At 34.5% G+C, this 20,666-nt stretch overlaps 1 protein-coding gene across 1 annotated transcript in view; it reads right to left on the bottom strand.

Annotated features, from left to right (window-relative positions):
• Window positions 1-20,666, bottom strand: part of SGCZ (sarcoglycan zeta) — a 272,064-nt gene that overhangs the window by 63,687 nt on the left and 187,711 nt on the right. Inside the window, exon 4 of the mRNA XM_036250299.1 lies at window positions 18,017-18,104. Coding sequence (XP_036106192.1) covers window positions 18,017-18,104 — 88 coding nt within the window. The remainder of the gene's footprint in view (window positions 1-18,016; window positions 18,105-20,666) is intronic.

Below are 20,666 nucleotides of genomic sequence, written 5' to 3'. Positions count from 1 at the left end.
GTGGAATCAACAAACCCAAGTAATGAGAAGATTGGTTACAACTGCATTTTTGGAATAAAAAAAATTCATAGTGTCCTAACTTCTTCCCAGCAGACATTAATAATGGCTGAAGTAGACTATATAATTTATGAAACGTGGTAAACATGGGAATTGAAACCCATTTCTTGATAATAACCTATTAAATTTTTTCCTATTTCAGACTATTACTTTTGATTTGTAATACATGTCTCATAAGAAAGGAAAACTAGTTAACTCCTCAGAATTTCCTCCTCCTTCTTACTCGTCAGCTTGTTCTGTTTCTTTTCTTTTTTTTGCTGAATTATGACACATCCATTAGAATGGTTTTGTATAAGTTCTTCATACCCCCCACTTTCTAACATGCATTTTCCTTTAAATAGCAATTAACATCTTAAGAAGGTGTGTATCCATGTTATATATCAAACACAAACAAAAAATTGATTGCTGAATTTTTCTAATATACTTTATGCAAATTTCATCTAAATAATATGTAATACAACTTGTTTAGTTGTAGTAGTATATTTGCTGATGTATCCAAATAACAGTACAATCTCATGAGTGCCAGTTAAGTTTAAGTTCCCTGCCAGATATCATAATTATTTTCTTCTCTATTTTCAAAAATATACTACTTTGACAATTAATTTATCATCTAAAGACCACACTGAAAGTCATCTTCATAGTACATGTATTTTCTTGACAATAATATATAAAAGTCACTACCTCTCAATAGGGTAACTCCTAATATATTTATTTACAATACCTTTTATGGTCTTTAGTAAGAATATTCAAGGTGTTCTTATTAACATTTAGATTTTACATACAAATCGTTTCATATTTTCTCTTAATAATAGTCAGCCTTATTGTCTTATAAATTTCATTCAATAAACATGTCTTTAGTATTATAAATAAATTAGTACAACACTAAACAGGAAGAAATTTCAAGATAAATAATTTAAGAAGTCCTATTATAAAATATCGTTATTGTAATCTGATCCTAATACATTCTGTTGGTATTAGGGAACTGTATATTATTATTGATTTGTTATAGCTAATTGCTATTTGCGTGATATTTTTAGAATTGCTTGCTTTGAATAGCACTATTTCTGACTCCCAAAAGAAGCATCAAACAGAGAAAAGACCAGAAAGTGTACTTTGATTAAAGTTCTTATATCAGAAAGGATGATCTAGTTTATGATGCAATAAAACAACTGTTGAAATTTGAGGCTTAGTCCAGCAAAAGTTCCTTTCTTATTCATGCTCATTTCAGCATAAGTCAACAGAGTGCTCTGATCACAGTAAACATTCAGGGAGCCAGATGATGAAGGCTCCTTCTCAACACATAGTTTCAAGGTTGTAACAAGAAGAGAAATGGCAAGTTGAGCACTGTCTTTTAACTTTCATTTGGAAGTAACATCATTTTTATTTTATTGGCATTGGAAATTATATTGTCAATTTTGTTTCTGAGTAGTTAGGAAGATACAATACTCTCACTAAATTAAAATAATAAATAAACCACTCACAAATAGATTATTGGTTAATAGCTCTATTGAGAACACAACTCTCAGAGGCCATAATGAAAAATATAAGTACTGAACTTACTCTCTCATTAAAACAATTATAAAATTAGACCAAGTACATGGAGTGACTGTTTTTCAGGTATCCGACAAAAGACTGAACAGAGTAGTAATCCCGAGAAAAGAAAACATGAACTTCTCATTTATTTCAGGATTATTCATGGAGCTCATTTTCAAATCAAAGCACAGGGAAATAGAGCCCAGTGGTGTTGGTGGGCACGGGGAAGAGAGATCAAATTTCAAAAATGTCAGGAGTAGGGAGGTGGAATTTGAGTGACTGTGTAAATGGGGAAAGGCGACTAAGTTTAGGAGCTCAGAAATCTGCATAGGGATACCCTTAAGTTTTTGTCCAAATATGATGCTCTGTACATGCACAGGGAACTACCACATGACAATTATTAGTGAAGAATTACTAGGCAATATATAGGCTGAACAAAATTAAAGATTGCAGAACTCCAACCAATTAGAGTGCAGACACATGTCTGGGCACTGAGCACTAAGTTGAGACCACAGAGTAATTTACCTTATTTCTGAAGAAAAGGCTACTCAAGATCCACTCTAACAAGTCTACAAGGAAGCCTCAACAGGATCTAGTTGATATATCAATAAATCCATTTCCTTTCCCAAACATCAGCAGTATTGTCTGAATTAGACAACTAAATCCAGCATCTCGAAAAATTATAAGACATGCAAAGGAGGAAGAAATATGTTCCTAATCAGGAGAAAAATCAGTCACTAGAAATAGGCCCAGATTTGTCGCAAATGCTGGAATTTACAAACAAAATTTGAATTTATTATAAAGATTTTCAAGGATGTAAATGAAATATGGGCATGATAAATGAACAGAAAAGGAATCTTAGCAGAGAAATGAAAATTTAGAAAAAAAATAAAGAAGAAAAGAGATAAATGAAATGTCTAGAACTAAAAAAAATCCAATACCAGAAGTGCAAAATTTACTGAATAAATTTAATTGGCATATTATAACCTGAAGAAAACAAGATCTGTGAACTTAAAAAGACTTGTATAAGAATGATTCAAGTGAAACATGGAGAGAAATAAAGACTAGGAATACAAACAAACAGAAACAGAACACAGCCCCAATGACATGTATAACTGACAAAAGGAGATGAACTAAAAAGGCAATAGAGGAGATTAAACGGAATACTAAGAAGTACTCAGCTGATGAAACGGCAAGACTAGAAAGTAAAAGGAACAAAAATAGAGGAAATAAAGAGAAAAGAGGTAGCAAGATGGTATATTTAAATGGAAAGATGTCAATAATTACAGTTAAATACAAATGGGTAACAGTAAACACTGCAATGACATTTTTACAATGTTGCCGCAGTTAGTCTATCACAGTGTAGGTTCCAAGCACAAGTGAGAGTGTAGCTCACGTCCAGAAGGGACTGAGGGAGTGTATGCCAATCCTCCAAGAGACCGAAAGGACTAACGTCACCTACTGGGAACCTTTAGAGGACAAACTCAAATGAGATGTTACTTTTGGTAACATTTAGATATTAGTATTCAGTTTTGTTTATGGGAGTATTCATTTTTGGGAGAGTTTTAACTTTCATGCATGTAAATCAATGAATCTTTTCTTCTGCAGCTTCTGATGTACAATTACTCAGATGGCTCTTCTAGTATATGTATTTTCCATGATTTGTTTCAAATTTTTAATAAAACTGCTATATTACTTCAAGGTCAATTTATTATTTTACTGTATAAAGATGTAGAGATTTCACTCTTGCCACTAAACTGTTGAATAATTAAGACAACCTCATTTATTTAGTTATTCTCCCTCCTATATCCCCATTGATTCGAAAGGACACTTATATCTTATATTGAAATATGGTAGATACATGGTAACTTTCTTGATTTTTTATTTTGTTCTATTTATTGCTTTTGATCTTTTAAATCCCAAATTGTATTAGTTATTGCACCCGAAATAGTTAATGCTACACATATTAAAATTATCGTGGCTTTTCATTAAAGTATATTATTTTGGAAATATTTTATGAAGTTGTAAAATTCCCACCAGTATTTTCATTTGAGCTGCTTTACATTTGTAAGTTAATTTGGGAGAAAACTGATAACTTTACTAAAGATGTATACTCTAGAGTTCAATTTTTTTTCCATGTACATTTTCAAGAAATAACAATGTAAAATAATACAATTAATAGGAGGCATTATTTACTACTCATTTTTATGTTCCTGTAAAACATTCACATCTAAATAGTTTATTATTACCAGAATTAATGAGCTGTTGGAATGTCAGAAAACTGAGAGAGAACAAATATAAAACCTTAATGTGCTGTCAGTGACTGGTTAAAAGGCCAGATGCTACGGGTAATTTAATTGTGCTTATCGCCCAGCGGCAGTCTTGTGAATGCCATGCCATGTGAAACCACCTGCCCACGCCAATAAATCAAGTGATAACACTTAATAACCTTAAGATGCTAGAATTAAATGTTACCTTGAGTGATCACCATCCAACAAAAATTATGGTAAGTCTGAATAAATCTTTTCTGGTGGTTCTCCCATTAAGACAGTAATGCTCCTATTACTACTAATAATAGCAATTAGCATGTCTGTAGTGCTTAGTATGTGCTAAGAACGTCACTTACATCGACTCACTGAATGAGCAAACTAATCCAACAAGGCAAGTGTTATCATTATGCCCATTTCACAGCGAGGCAGCTCAGACACAGAGAAGCCAGCTTACTTGCCCAAATCACACAGTTGGTAAATGTGTGCACGAGAATAAATCCCTGTCGCCTGGCTCCAGAGTCCTTGCTTTTCTGCTTCCCAGGACATTTTGAACTGATGCTGAACTGCCAGCAGCAGTTGGGCCCGTGAGGACTTCCTAGGAGGACAGACTGAGGCCTCAATCACAGGGCATTGACGGTCAGTTCCTTCCCCTCCACAGGCCTGTCTTCACACCTTCTTCACTCTCGTACTTGTGTACCTCTCAAAAACACTCTTCTAGCTGGCCATCCGTTTCCAGGGATGTGTTAAATACACTTTTATCCTCTAGCCACACTCTACTTGCACTTGTTCATTACTTTGTTTCTAATTTACATCACAAAGCATATATTTAATATCACTGTACTACTCTGAGCTCAAACTTTTCAAGTGTCTTTTTGTTACAAATAATGTCCAAAGATTTTGGACTTCCATTGGAAATGATACAATACGGACCCAACGAGGGTTTCAAGTTCAAACTTGGTTCTTCCATATGCAAACTGCCTGTCTTAACAAAGTAGATTATTATTAAATTGAATAAAGTAGATTGTTACTTTAATACATCCAGAACTACATTTACAAGGGGATGGAAGTATCAAGGACAAAAGTGAACCTGGTAATATTGCAATAAGTTTTAATATTCTGCTTGTCAGCAGATAGGATGGCATTAAGGATTACGGTGGGCACAAACCGGGTGGCGGGAGCAGGAACAGCTCCAGCTATGAAGCTACAGGGATGCGGAGGGAGCGAGGAGCTGGACAAGAATGTAAACTTTCTAGTTGTGCCTTCCATGGCTTTGCACCAAAACGAATGCTCACTATTTAGCATGTGTTACATGCTTTGAGCTTCTTGAAATACATTCATATGTGAAAGAAAGCTAAGTTGTGCCAAAGAATATTTCTTTACTTTGATTACTTTGGATGTTTCTGCTAGGTAGAAAGGAAAGTAATCATAAATTCAGATCTCCTGATGTTCTGGCATGAAAAGTTATTATTATGTTACCATGAGAATGATAAAATGAGCGGGGAAAGAGGCACGGTAGAGGATGGAAGGAGGCCAAAACCCCATTTGAGATCATAATCATGATGAAATCATTTCTAATGCCACATGATGTTCCTGCTTTGAAACCCTTATTAGAATCTCAAAACTATTTATTCTTTTTACTTATACTGTGACCCCACAAACACTTTCTTTAATCTGTGAAATTTTCTACATGTAAAAAATTCCTTGGTAGAATTTGAAAAGGCACATTTTCCATGATCGGCAGTGACCTCATGGCCGCTGTCTGACACTGACCCTGCCTGTGGCATCTCTCCCTTCATACTCTGAACACACCCTCCTCTGAGATCACTCAGTCCTAAGGCCTGAAACTTCACTCCATGGAGTCTGTTTAGTTTTCAGTAGTTTTACATCGTCTGCACCCATCTCGTTCCCTTTGTTATCAATGTGATTTCAACAAATGAACAGCAAAGTTAATTTCTATTTTCACTGAGCTTTTAGGAGGTTACTCAAAAGCAGAGGTGACCTACTTCATGTTGCACTCAGAAATGGGCTCTTCTCAATGATCAGTTGATTATGGGTGAGAAAACAGAAACGGGAGCTATATTTTGAAGGGAAGGTGATTTAAAAAAAAAAAAAAAAAGCCTCTGTGTAATCTCACTAACTTTGCAGGAAGCAGGCACACTGGGTCCTTGGCTGCTGCTCTGCGCCCAGGAGAGGTGGTGCGGGGAGTTCCAGCGGCTCTCATCCCGTCTAGCACTGGGTGTTCCCAGTATCTCTCACTTCAGTAATTGCAATGACTACAGTTTATGATTTCTCAGAGCTTGTGATAGGAAAATATGTACAATTGATATCTTAGTGTATGATATTGAAGGCTTTATTCTCCAGCTATGTTTTTTTAACTTATTTATTTATAATTTTTTTCTTTATTGATGTTAGAGAAAGAGGAAGTAAGAGGGAGAGAGAAAGAAACATCGATGAAAGAACATCGATTGGCTACCTCCTGCATGCCCCCCACTGGGGATCAGGCCCACAACTTGGGCACGTGCCCTGACGGGGAATTGAACCAGTGACCTCTTGGTGCATGGGTCAATGCTCAACCACTGAGCCGCACCGGCCAGGCTCCAGCTGTAATATTAACGGCTTTGTTTCCCACAATTCTCCAGTGTGGCTTAGACTGTTGATACATTTAATGATTCAGTTAAGAGTGAACACTGAGTGAGGAATGAGGTTGCAGGTGCAGGAAAAAAGGAGATCCAATCAGGAAGACCAAGTAGGGGAAAGGAAGCTTATCTTTTAGAACCACGTACCCCCTCTGTCCCCGAATAACTTTCTCATTTGTAAGTTATTTCCAGCAATCTTTGTAGAATAATGCAAAATGGCAAGAGCAATGTAAAACTGGAGATGAGAGGTTTTGTTTTTCTAAATACTGTGAATGAGAGCAGATAGGTTTTAAATATTCTGGGTTAACATGCATTAATTCCTTGGACAGGTCAAAGGAGGATGGAATGTGGAATTGGTTTTCGTCTGATGCCTCTGGGAGCACTTAGGAAAGAACGCAGCCAATGTGATGCCTTTGAAGGATTAAAGACAAGCCCGGCCGAACCTGGACCCGTGTATGAGGGAGTGCATATAATTCAATATTCTTGATTTTAGGCAACTATATGACAAAATATCTAAGTATAATATCGTGGAGGAAAGTTGCATGTAAATCCAGAGGTGATTAAATACTGTAACCAAAGAAGGCAGATGAAGGGACTGATGGCAATTTTAAAGGTAGTCGGAAGGAGATCTGGTAGTGCCGCAATGGAGCGTTGTCAGGAGACCAGCAAATCACCTGGGAACAAGAACTGCTCTGGTTCATTTTCCCTCTTCCTCTACTCGATTTTCTGTTCCCACTGTGCTTGATTTTTCTGATGCATGCATTATCTGACTTGGAATTTCTCCCAAACTACACATAAGAACAGACACATACTACTCCAAAGTGAAATCTGAGGGGAAAAAAAGCTAATGTAGTTAATAGAACTAGACCATCATCAGTAATGGTCCCCACAGTCATCTGCCTGTATTCCACGACCAGGCCATTAGTGCTGTTCCTTAGCAGTCTGGGCTCCCTTTCAACCTCATCCAGGGCCCCTGAAACGGAGGCAAATAATCTTCTGTGTACATATGGACTCCTAAGTTTTATTTAGCTTCCTACCACCAGATGTTTTCAGATAATTAGTCCCATAACCTTACATTTGTGAACAGTATGCCCCATTAAGCAAATTTCCAAAGACAAGTTTTTTATTGAGGCCAACCAAAATTTGCATGTTCAATAAGTCAATTATATATATAACTCAAAAGTACCTGCAATTTTGAGGTTCCCACAAATGGAGCCTCCTTAAAACAAAGCTTGGTTCAGTATATAAACTATAGACTCATTAATTTCAGATAAGTTATATAGCTACAGTGCTAGCTAAATATCTAAAATACAAAGCAAAAAACCACTCTTGCTATTTTGTTTACTTTATTTTACTATGATCCTTTAATAAGCTCTGTAATATATCATTTTTATTCCACAGAATCTTAACATTAAAATTTAAACACGAAGCTACAGTCACACCGTATTTGTAATAATTTTATGTAATCACAGAATTAACAAAATAGTTATTCCTCTCTTTAGTGATTTCCTTAGTATTATGATTTTAGAAGTATGTAACAAGTTCTTGCATTATATTTATTGAAAAAACGATATAATCTCCTTTAATCACCATATAAAGAGATGGACCGGTGCAGGTAAGGCTAAGATGGTAGAGTATGGTACCTTCACATGTCTTAACAGAACCACCATTCCTTATTTTATCACACATCCTCACATCTAAATGCTCAAGACTAGATTTATTTCTTTGACAGCTGAAGGTGTTACTACCAAAGACCATATTTTGAAAAACATTTTGCCTGGAAAGGAGGACATTCAAAGATGTTTTCCTGTCAATCAAAGCATTAGTATCCCTAACAATTTTAGCAGATTAGCTAACTACGGTCTTGACAAGTAGAGGCCAACACCTTCCAGGGATGGTCTTTGGGATCATAAAACAGAGCAGTGTAAAGCAGAACTGGCCCCCCAGAACTGCAGTGATCGGTCCCAGACTGAGGGATGGGGGGCCCGAGAAGAGCGAGCACAGAGGCAGGCAAAGGCGGGAACTGACTGCGCCGAGACATCTATTTCAGAATCTGGTCCAGGAAAACGCCTCAGTTTTCCATGATCCTGCTCTATTTCAACACATATTTGAGATTTCATTAGATATTTAAGAAAATGCATTTGTTTTGTTTTTAAGGCAATAACAAAAAGTAACTAACACCAAAAAAGGTAGTGTAATGACTCAGGATGTTAAGACAATGACATAAAAATCTCCTGTGATATAATTTTTCAAGACATACACATACTTGTCTTTTTTTCAGACACTAATTCTCATTATACCTGAGTTACACACAGGGTCCTAGTTTATAAGAATGCCATCCTTGTCCTAAAATCATAGGCATCTGATTCAATGTACTATTCCCCAAAACTGATTAATTAATAGTAAACTAATTAATTATAGTTTAATTGATAAAATAATTAATTAATTGGTGATATTAATAATGAACCCTTAAAAATCAACAATGCATTTAATCAATGTATAACATTGAACCTAAGTGTTTTGTTGATCTATTCTCCAAGATTTGTAGCCTGTTTTACATAAAATATTCATTCTTATTAAGGTCCCAGACTACTATAGCATTCTCTAAGTTTCAAAAATGAGTCGGTGAAAAAAAAACACATAAATTTGGTACGTGAGAATAATCTGTAACCTTCTACGTTTTATGTGTTCTACACCATCTGCAGTCAATTAAGCAATTCCCAGGTGTTCACAGCAGTAATTGCTTCAACGCAAGATTACATGTCACTTTAGGGGTCTTTAAATATTTATTATAAAATCCTCATCTACATTTTTCTCCATTTATTTAGGGACAAAACATGCTGATGTTTAGTATTTACAAAAATAAGTTGATTGGGCTTGTTGCATTACTTTGTGTATTAAATTTCACTGTAAAACTTGATGAAGGAATGAAAACAACAATGATGTGGATTTAGTTGTGTGTTTTCTGCATTCTAAATCTAAAATGTGTACTTATAATTTGTGGCTAACATGTCAAATACTCAAATAAGGTGGCACTTTGTCAGGACTACTATATAGTGGGGAATTTAATAAAATAAATTATTCATCAACTAATTTCATTCTCTAAAGGTAAAACATAGTTTTTTCACTTTCAGAAGTGGAACTGGAAAGAACTATGGAGACAATGTAGCACAACACCCATTTCATAGATGAGGAAAATAAAATCCAGAGGCTTCGTCAAGTGTACAGAAGTATGTACATGGAGATCCAATAAAAAAATACAATTACTAACATACGCATAATGCATAGTATGCTTCAGAAAGTATTCCCAAAATTTCACATATATTCACTTATTTAACTCTTACATCTGCTGTATGAGATGGATACTGGAGAGGACGCCCAGAATGACGTGCATAAGTTACAGAACTGGGAAGTGAGAGAGCAGGGATTTAGCTGTTCTAAAACTAGTGCTATTAATTATTAGAATGCAATTCTTTCCTAGAACTAGTTTCCAATGAAATTATGATTTCTAGGTGAACATATTCTTCTATAATATTTTGATATATAATCACATTAAATAACTCCTTATAATATTATTATTTAAAATTAATATATATTTATATATATTACTATATTTAAAAATTTTTCATTGAAATTATGTTCTGATTTTTGGGTTTTCAAGAAAAATTCTTAACAATTGGTCATACTCAAAGTGCCTTTCCAACCCATGTTTTGTGTCTAATCTTGTGAAATCTTAGGACATATGAATTAACATAAATGTGTGGAACATTAAAAAATGCCCAGTGGTTTAAACAATCTAATAAGCATTACTGTATATTAAATTCCTAATTGCAATATAGTTATTATTAAAATTTTGTGATTAATGAAGTGATTAATACTTAAAATTATGTGATTTTACGTGCTACTTGCTTTACAGAGGTTTTATTTTGCCATAAGAGGTGGCTAGTGATTTTTTTGAAAAAGTTTCCAAACGAATTATCTTGTAGCATATTGAATGGAATAAAATGCTGATGTTTCAATCAACCTTGCTGTGCAGTAGCAGACTCAGAAATGTTTCTTTAATTTTGTGCTGGCTTCGTTTTCCTTATACCAATTCTGTGGGGAAGCTTCTGGGGGGGGGGGGTGTCGGTGTGTATCTATCTTCGCATTTGGGGGATGTACTGAGGTGGGCAGGGAGACATCAAAACAGTTAAGAGACTTAGGGTCTTCAGTTTTTAGTCAATAATATGATTTTATCATCAGGTAATTTGATTTCCGAAATGAAAGATCCAGCCACAATCACTAACTTTTTGGGCTCTTACTTGATCACTGACAAGCCCAGGTGAAAGTCTATATCACTTAAGAAATGGTCACACCCATTATGTCTTTCAAGTAGGTCTAGATTTTTATTCTTGAATTAAGTTGAAGCAGTAAACATATTATATTTTTGCCACCCATGATTATTTTCATCTAACTGCACTTTGTTGCCATGTTCTCGGCATTCTTTAAAGCACTAGAACAAAGTATTAGTAGACTCAATGCTTGTCTTGAGGTGGTTGCTAAAAACAATATACACTGTACCTGTCCAATTTCCCCAACACAGGTACATGCAAAAAAGTGAAACCAGACCACCAACTTACACCATACTAAAAAAAATGAACAAAGGACTAAGATGGACAAAAGATGAAATCATAAAAAACCTAGAAGAAAACATAGCCAGTAAAATCTCAGACATCTCAGGTAGCAGTATTTTTACTATATATCACCTAGGGCAAGGGAAACAAAGGAAAAAATAAAAAGATGGGACTACATCAAACTAAAAAGCTCCTGCACAGCAAAAGAAACCACCAACACAATGAAAAGGGAAACTATTGTATGGGAGAACGTATTTGCCAATGATACATCTGATAAGTGGTTAATTTCCAAAATATACAAAGAAGTCACACAACTCAACACCAGGAAGACAAACAATCCCCCCCCCCCCAAAAAAAAATGGGCAAAGGACCTAAATAGACATTTCTCCAAAGAGGACATACAGATGCCAATAGACAAATGAAAGAATGCTCAAGGTCAGTAATCATCAAAGAAATGCAATTTAAAATGACAATAAGGCATCACCTCACACCTGCCAGAATGGCTGCCATCAATAAATCAACAAACAACAAGTGCTGGTGAGGATATGGAAAAAGGGGGACTCTAGTACACTGCTGGTGGGAATGCAGACTGGTGCAGCCACTGTGGAAAACGATATGGAGGTTCCTCAAAAAATTAAAAATGAAACTACCATTTGACCCAGCGATCCCACTTTTAAGCAACATATCTTAATACCAAAACACCAATCAGAAAGAATATATGCACCCCTATATTGATAGCAGCATTATTTACAGTAGTTAAGATCTGGAAACACCCCAAGTGCCCATCAATAGATGGGTGGATAAAAAAGCTATGGTACATCTACACAACAGAACATTATGTGGTTGTGTAAAAAGAAGGATCTCTTACCCTTTGACACAGCATGGAGGGACCTGGAGACTATTATGTTAAGTGAAATAAGCTAGTTAGAGAAAGACAACTATCACATGATCTCACTTTTTTGTGGAATCTAATGAACAAAATAAACTGATGAACAAAATAGGGCCAGAGGTATGGATGCATGGAACCGAATAACATCTCAGTGTGGAGAAGGAGACAGGACAAAATTAACCAAAAAATATATATGCATATATGCATAACCCATGGACGCAGACAGTATGGGGAAGGCCTGGGTAGGGTGGGGGCCAGGTGAGGGGGAGGGGTGGAAAAGGAGAAAATGGGAGACATCTGTAATACTGTCAACAATAAAAAAATTAAATAAATGAAAAATAAAAACCCTATATACTCTTTCAACCAGTTTTCTTTCTATTAATCAATGTGTACATTTCACTCAGTGTAATTTTGAGGGAAAAAAATTTGGCTTCCCATAAGAAGCTCATATGTATTTTCCTTAAATATAGTGAGCTCATGTCATTAGTCACAATTCCCTTTATAACCTGACTACCAGGAAGGTCAATGTGGTTTAACTAATTACTCTATAGGACACAAATAGCTTTTATATAGCTAAACAATGTACTAATTTCAATGCAGTTTTATACATTTGTATATTTCTATCTTTTTATAAACTTACTGTATTTTAAAAATCTTTGTCTCATCCTGTGGACTGTATGATTCATGTGTATGGACTCACAATGAGAAGAAAAGGAATCAAAGACAATATTTTCCTTACAAAATCCTGGTGTGTCATTTTCCCTTATCAAGCATATTCTCCAGCCATAAACAGAAAAACCTGACTTTAGGTGTCTAGGGGCTTGGCAGTCCTGGGGAAGGCAGAGGGCAGTACCTGCCTGCTGACCCGTCCTGTCCATCCTCCAGCCCCAGCAGCTCCCTCCCTGGGGAAGGCAGAGGGCAGTACCGAGCCTGCTGACCATCCTGTCCATCCTCCAGCCCCAGCAGCTCCCTCCCTGGGGAAGGCAGAGGGCAGTACCGTGCCTGCTGACCATCCTGTCCATCCTCCAACCCCAGCAGCTCCCTCCCTGGGGAAGGCAGAGGGCAGTACCGTGCCTGCTGCCCGTCCTGTCCATCCTCCAGCCCCAGCAGCTCCCTCCCTGGGGAAGGCAGAGGGCAGTACCGTGCCTGCTGACCATCCTGTCCATCCTCCAGCCCCAGCAGCTCCCTCCCTGGGGAAGGCAGAGGGCAGTACCGTGCCTGCTGACCATCCTGTCCATCCTCCAGCCCCAGCAGCTCCCTCCAAGAGCCCCAAGGGCGAGCTCCTCACGCCTCACACGGAACCAGGGCTGACTCTCCTGCAGAAGCTGTCTGTCCTTGTTCGCAGTATCACGTGGTGTTTAATCCTCAAAGTGTAAAATATAACAAGAAAACTGGTACTAAATGTAAGTATCACTGCGTCTAATTTCTTGCCAATGGCATTCTTTCTTGCTGCCATATACTTAAGGTTTATTTACGAATTACTTTGAAGGAGTTTAAAGCATTGAAGAATTAATTAAGAAATAGAGCAAAGAATCAAACAAACAATTGAAAAAAAGTTCCCTGGCCTGTGTGGCTCAGTTGGTTGGAGCTTTGTCCCCTATACTGGAAGGCTGTGAGTTTGAGTCCCATTCAGGGCACAAACCTAAGGTTGGGTTCGATTTCAGGTTGGGGCATATATGATGTTTCTCTCTCCACCCCTTCCCTTCCTCTCTCTCTAAAATCAATAAAAACATGTCCTTGGGTGAGGATTAGGAAAAAAATGAAAGAAATATAAGTAATTATAGATTACAACTGAGAATTTTATATAATTTGATATGTCCTGATTTTTGATAAATGAAAATGAGAATATCAATGATGAGTACATGATTCTGACAATAACAGCTGGCATTTCTGAAGAGTTAATTCATTTTCCCAAATTTATTGAGCATTAAACAAGGGGAGTTATGGTGAAATACAAGATTCCATTTGAAGCCGGAGATTGTGACTTTAAACACGTTTTAGTCGTAAAATCTCAGAACAATGACATTCTAATTATTTAATACACAATTAGTAGTAACATTTTACTGGGATGATAATATAGATGTGGTATCATGAAGCTTATTATATTTATAAGACAGGACCACGTAGCAATTCTGGGTTTTTAACAACATATTTGTGACTGAAGTTTAAATGAAGGATCTTACTAAACTAAAAACAAAATATGTTTTCTCATTAATATTATTCCATGTTCAATTCTTCAGTTTATCCTCCTTTTTTAAAATTTTCCTGCTATAGATTGATAACAGAAGACATACATGAGGAAAAAAAAATCTCATTATTTTTTAGCCATTGCTTTATCAAAAATAAGCAATACTTTATAATGTAACGTCAGAATAAGTAACATATAATTTATACCCTATTCAAGTTGGCGAAGAGATGCTGAAGGGCAAATTATTTGATGAAATTAACATTTATATTTTTAAACTACTTACAATAGTTTGTCTCTTCTATTATCGATCAATGTAATGTTATTGGCAAATAGAAGATAATTATCCCCATGATATTATGGAAAAGGTCATTATGTTTTTAGCAAATCTAATTACTGCAGAATTAATTATTAGTATTATCAGTTTTATAAGCAAAATCTACATCAACACCACCTGACAATATTACAAATGCACTGCCCTAAAGGAATGCTTTTCATTCTCTACATCACATTGTAGCCGTTTCCTAGGAGAATATGATATGCTTCTCAAAAATGGTGCATAATTCACATTTTACCTGTGTTATTTGATGAATACTCCAGAAAAAAATTTTGATACATGTTTAAGAAAGTTCCTGGGTTTTTGTTTTTTTTTTTTTTTAAAGACATCTGACCTCTTAGCATCTTGTACTTTCTTTAATCACTTCTTAACAATCTCATTTCTATCTTTCAGCTTTATTCTCAGAAAAAATGTATTAAAAATTTTTGAATTAATTAATCTCCTGTGAAAAACTAGAATCTTAGCTGTCATTGAGGGGGTATTCTGGTATTAACAGAAATTTAACATGAAGCCTATTTCATAAACACACATAAATATTTGTCAGTTGACTTTTTAACTCCAAACTAAAAATGTTTATATTTAATTTTGAGTAGGTCTGAGTTGTCATATGTATAAAATATTTTCTTTACATTTATTAAATTAGAAATAATCTGGTTTCATATCCTCAGAATGAGTCTGGATTAGAATTGACACAAGTCTGTTTGGCCTTCCATTTAGCATATTCTTACAAATTTAATCAACAGAAAGGCAGGCTCATATGAAAAGGACAAGATACAAGGGGAATGGCTATTTGCTTTGCTGACCAATCATATATAGAATTTTGGGAAAAAATAATACAGGCAGATACTGATAAGAAACATTTTATTTTGCCTTATATAATGGGAATGAAATGTAGAAAAATAATTCAGTCTGTCATACTTCTCTAATGAAAATTGATAGATTTAGGATAGAAATTAGAATTGCTTTATTTAGATAATGAAGAATACATATATTTTCCCCCATAAATATTAGTCCATGTTTTGGAAGTATATTTTTAAATATTGTAAAATTGTATCATGTTTATACTAAACTCAAATGAAAAGGAGTAAAAAAAAAGGCAGCAGGAAAAGGTTAAAACAGATCCTTTATATCAATATAACTAAAATTAAAGTCTTTTAAATGAGCACTAATTGAATTGCTTAAATTCATCCTATTATATCTTCAAATTTCACCTAAAGAAAATTTTTGCAACAGTACTGTAATCAGACATATTCCTCAACTATTATCACAGAGATACTTTGGATAGAAAATTACCATCACTTAAGATTTCTCAATTAATAGCAATATATTTATAACTTAAGTGATGTAATTATTAATCACCAACATCAAAATAATAACAAATTCAAAATATAATTGTCTACTATTTGAGATACTGAAATTGCCCTGATTCTTAAAATATTATTATAAATATGTGTCCTCATCTCTGTTTTGTTCATGAAAAAACTGAGTTTCCAATTGGTAAATTATTTTTTGAAGTCCCAGATAATTTGACTTCAAATGTGAACACTTTATTCCCTCCACACTCCCCTTTTTCTATACCTTCCTTTATCTTCCTTTAAGTTTATTGAAAAATACAGACCAATGAAAAGATGGAGGTCACCAACAGCAGACCCCAGTGACCAGGATGTTAAACGCTTTTTAGATTAAGCCTCAACGGTTTGAGCATATTTCCATTCACAGATAAAAGCTTCTACATCATTAGCTTATTCATTTACTTCATTTAAAACTAAGCATAACCTTTCTCCCTCCACCCACCCTCTCTGTTTCTTCGCTCTTTCCATTTTCCCTCAATTGACACATGTTGATACTATGTTAAAATCAGTTCGAGACCACGGTTGAAATACTATCACAGTACTGTTATTCTTTATATTTCCTGCAGGAAAGCATGCTGCTGCATGCAAAGCAAATGGCATTTGATTGCACTCCATGTAATCAAAGGGCTGCTCCGCTCTGCTAGCAATAGTTATGTAGCTGTCGTACTACAGTGGACACTGGTGTATGTCTTTAATATACATTTAAGCATTTCCACTAAGGACCTTTTCTTTTTTTTAATCAAGAACTGAATATAAAAGAAAGTTTTATCTATCCAAAGTGCTCTCAACATTAAGAAAATAATGATAAGGCAAAGCTGCCGGTTTAGGCCTGTTTCTGCAGTTCTCACCTTGTAACAACAATGAATTGGCACAGTCATTCAGACGGTGTGCCTGGTGCTTCTGAACCAGTTCTGTATCCATAGATATATTTCTCTTCTCTAATTTTTAATAGATTTGCATATCACCTTGCTTCATAATTGAATACTTCTATGTATCTATCACAAAATACTATCCAGTTATAGTACTTAATGAAAACCTACTGACCAATTCTTACATTTTAAATATAAGTAAAATAAAATTTGATTATTATACATAAAATGCAATCATATTTTTTGGAAATATATGCTAAAATATACTTTCCACGTCTGGGTTCATTAAAATGAATAGCATATCAAAAAGTATTTCATATATCGATAAAGGAAGTGGACAGAATCAAACTCATGTTTATAAATCTCACATTTTAAATAACATAATTTTGTGTCATTTAATTATGATACTGGAAACATACATGTGCATTAAAATGATGATGAAATTATCATTAAGATAAGAATAAATCAGTCCTCAAAATTATAATTTACCATTTTTATATACTTTCAAACACACACACATGCACACGCACAACACACAAAATATCAATAAGAGGTAGGCAATTTTCCCACAGAAAAATGTAGTATTCTAAAAATATTTTTGTATTTACACACAAATTAAATCTTTGTATATTCTTACATAATTACAAATGACTTTTAATTTGTCTTTCTTCTTACAAACATTGACTCAAATAATAATGGCATGTAATATGAATTTTAAATGAAAATTTAGACAATATGATAAAACAGAATATTTTAGCATTAACTTATATTTATCACTTCTAAAGCCTATAGCCTTAAAGTTTAGATAACTCAACGTCAAATTCATAAGTAATTTATAAATGTTGATCATTATCTTCAACTATTATGTCATTTTTAATTTAAATAAGCTGATGATATTTTTTGGTAAACTATTTGCCTAAAATAAAGAATATATAGACTCCATAATGTCATAACTCACAATCCTATTTACTATGACTTAACATATACTAGGAGATATTTGTTAAGAAAATTGTGCAGTTTATAAATCAAGAGTAATAACAGCAAATATATATGATTCAGTCCCATAATAACACACTGACAAGAGGAATAACTACCAAAAAGAGGAAACCATAACTTGCCTCATGACCAATCAAATCATATGTGCGATAATTGGGCTGCATGGATGTCTAGTTATATATTAGAGAAATTATATAATTTTGCTTTTCCCAATTTAAGCAACCACAGAATTTTCAATGGAGTAAGATGGTACAAGAGATTTTATCCCAAATCACTCACCTACTGTCAGCTGTCCAGTTAACTGCCCCATGTGATTTCTCGCATTCACTGTTACATTCCTGTCAGACTGTAAGACCAGTGGACTATCCTGGGAAACATGTATAAAATAAAGAAATCAAATAAAAAATAGAAATATTATCAAAACTTAATATATAAAATTATACTCCATTTGTTTGGGTATTATCAAAATTCTATATCTTTGTTTCATATTGGGCAGTTATTTTAACATCCCAAACACTGGGTGAACAACATAAAAAATATGGGTGCTTCATGATAACTACTGTGCAAAACAGGAATGTTTCTACATTGACAAATGGGCATTAACTATCGGATACAAGCATTTCCAACTTTACTGATTATTGTATGTCAAAGGTACAGTAGTCTCTCTTCCGTCTCCCTTCCCAATGGCATTTTTACTTGCTTTTGGATATTTTAGAACTTATCCAATTGAGAAAGTCTTTAAGCTAAATTTGCAACTTAAGATCTCAGCTTAAATGTTATCTCCTCAAAATTGCTTCCCCTGAAAACTGTAACGATAGATTCATTCAATTCCCAAATTCCCAATCTCCATTTATTTTGTTCATTTATGTGTTTGCTTGTTTTTTTATTTGTTTCTGTCCCAAGAGAATCCAGCCATAGGACAGGGACAATGAAAGTCATCTGAATACAATTATATCCCCACTACTTAGCATGCTGCTGAAGGAAAACATCTACCAAGTGCTTATTGAATGGATAAATAAATCTTCATAACAAATACTAACCTATATACCCCATATAAAATTATTTGTGAATAACAGAATGATTTAAGTAAGGAGGTATATAGACTATAAGATGTTTGTCTAGAAATTCTCCTTTAGTATACATCACCTTAGTGGATGTTTCCTTTTATCACCAATTTAGTACTTAATAGTAAAATAATTTATTGAAGGACAATATCACTGCCTAAGGAACTAATATATGAGGCTTTTGCCATCACCTGTCTCAGACAATTAACTTACAGCTGGCTATATTATCATTTTTATGATCTAAAATATAAGTAGGGTGATTATTTACAAACCATTCATTCATTCATTCATTCATTCATTCATTCATTCAACAAATACTCACCGAGTCTCACTATGTATGACATAATGTTCTAGAGGCTTTCAACATTTCAGGGATCAAAATACAGAACAATGCCTGCCTTTATGTAGCTTGTAGTCTAGACACTGAAATTCGATGAAAACATCTCCCAACACTCTTTTCTATCAAGATGGTATGCCAATTCCACGTCAGTGTGAATATACATGTGCTTTCATATCGAAGCCACATAAAAACTTTGGAGATTAGGGTTTGGAATTTGTGGCCTGAAAGACCATAGGCTTTTATTCTAAAGCTGTTTTGTGACCTTTTGACTCAATACAAAGTACTGAGCAAAGATATATACATACACACACACACACTTTTTCTTAAAAGTGTGCTTTACTAATATATCTACACTAAGACTTAATTTTTAAAAATAATTTCCACATTTGAAAGATTGTATTTATTTTGTAAAATGAAGCATGGTTGCACATTTCTATGTTCCAAACCTTGGACAGCTAGCTTAGTTTCAGATATTAAAATAGCCATGCAGTTCAAAACGTCGTAAAAAGGTACAATTTTCATTCACATTCTCTCAGTATTGTTAGGATATAACATGTATGACTGTTGTTTAATCAATGGCACTACAGTATATGCTTTCATCTGCATTACTAGCCTAAACTTCTGTGAACTGTAGCATTAAAAAAAAGGCATTACCATTAGGATATATAATTTAAGGACTATGTAAGTTGTCCTTAAGTATGTTAGGATGAGGAAAGAGTCAACTTTAAGATGTTAATTAGAATTTTTTCTGACTTAATGGAGAAATAGATGGGTTGAATTATTATATCTCTTTGTTGGCAACTATCTACCCATTTTTCTCTTACTCTAACCATCGAGAGCCCATATGCTTCTGTCGCTGGTATTCTTCCCTGTTTTCACATGATTCCACTAAATTTCCCCTCAGAATTAATTTTTATATCTACGTAAATTTTACTATGATTAAAATAGCAATTGTTTTACTGACTAAAAATATAAACATACAGCTATCAGAAGGAATGAACAATTCTCTACCTATATTCATTTGGACATCACTGTGTCACTACATTATACCAATATAGTCAAGTGAGATCTGGTGAACTGAATCAAAACCAAACAACTGCAAAATGCAATGCACATAAGAACATCTTTCATTAACAAATCACACCTCACCATCATTTCTGCATTATTTATCAGCACAGGAACATTTTGAGGGGTTAGAACCAAGGTCTATTCATCTTCGGTCCAACACATAACCCTTCACACAACATCTCAGTACTAATTAAAAAATATATATGTGATAAAAACACGATAAAAGTGATATCAACTCTTTCAATCATTGAAAGAGGATACAATCCTAAACTATGTCTAAATCTGATAACAGACATTTTGAAGTGAAAATCAGTACCAAGAAACTACCTCTTAGAAAAAGATTGACATTTAAGAAGGTTTTATACCTTCTTTCTTGTGTTCATTTTTCCAAAGTTCTCTATGCAAGAAAATCACTTCTACTAAAACATCATAGCTTTCCACTCTCATCTTTATATTC

Source organism: Molossus molossus, unplaced genomic scaffold (genome assembly GCF_014108415.1).
Source record: "Molossus molossus isolate mMolMol1 unplaced genomic scaffold, mMolMol1.p scaffold_m16_p_9, whole genome shotgun sequence".
Classification (NCBI taxonomy): domain Eukaryota; kingdom Metazoa; phylum Chordata; class Mammalia; order Chiroptera; family Molossidae; genus Molossus; species Molossus molossus.
The sequence above is the reverse complement of the archived record's forward strand: the minus strand, read 5'-3'. Positions and strand labels throughout refer to the sequence as shown.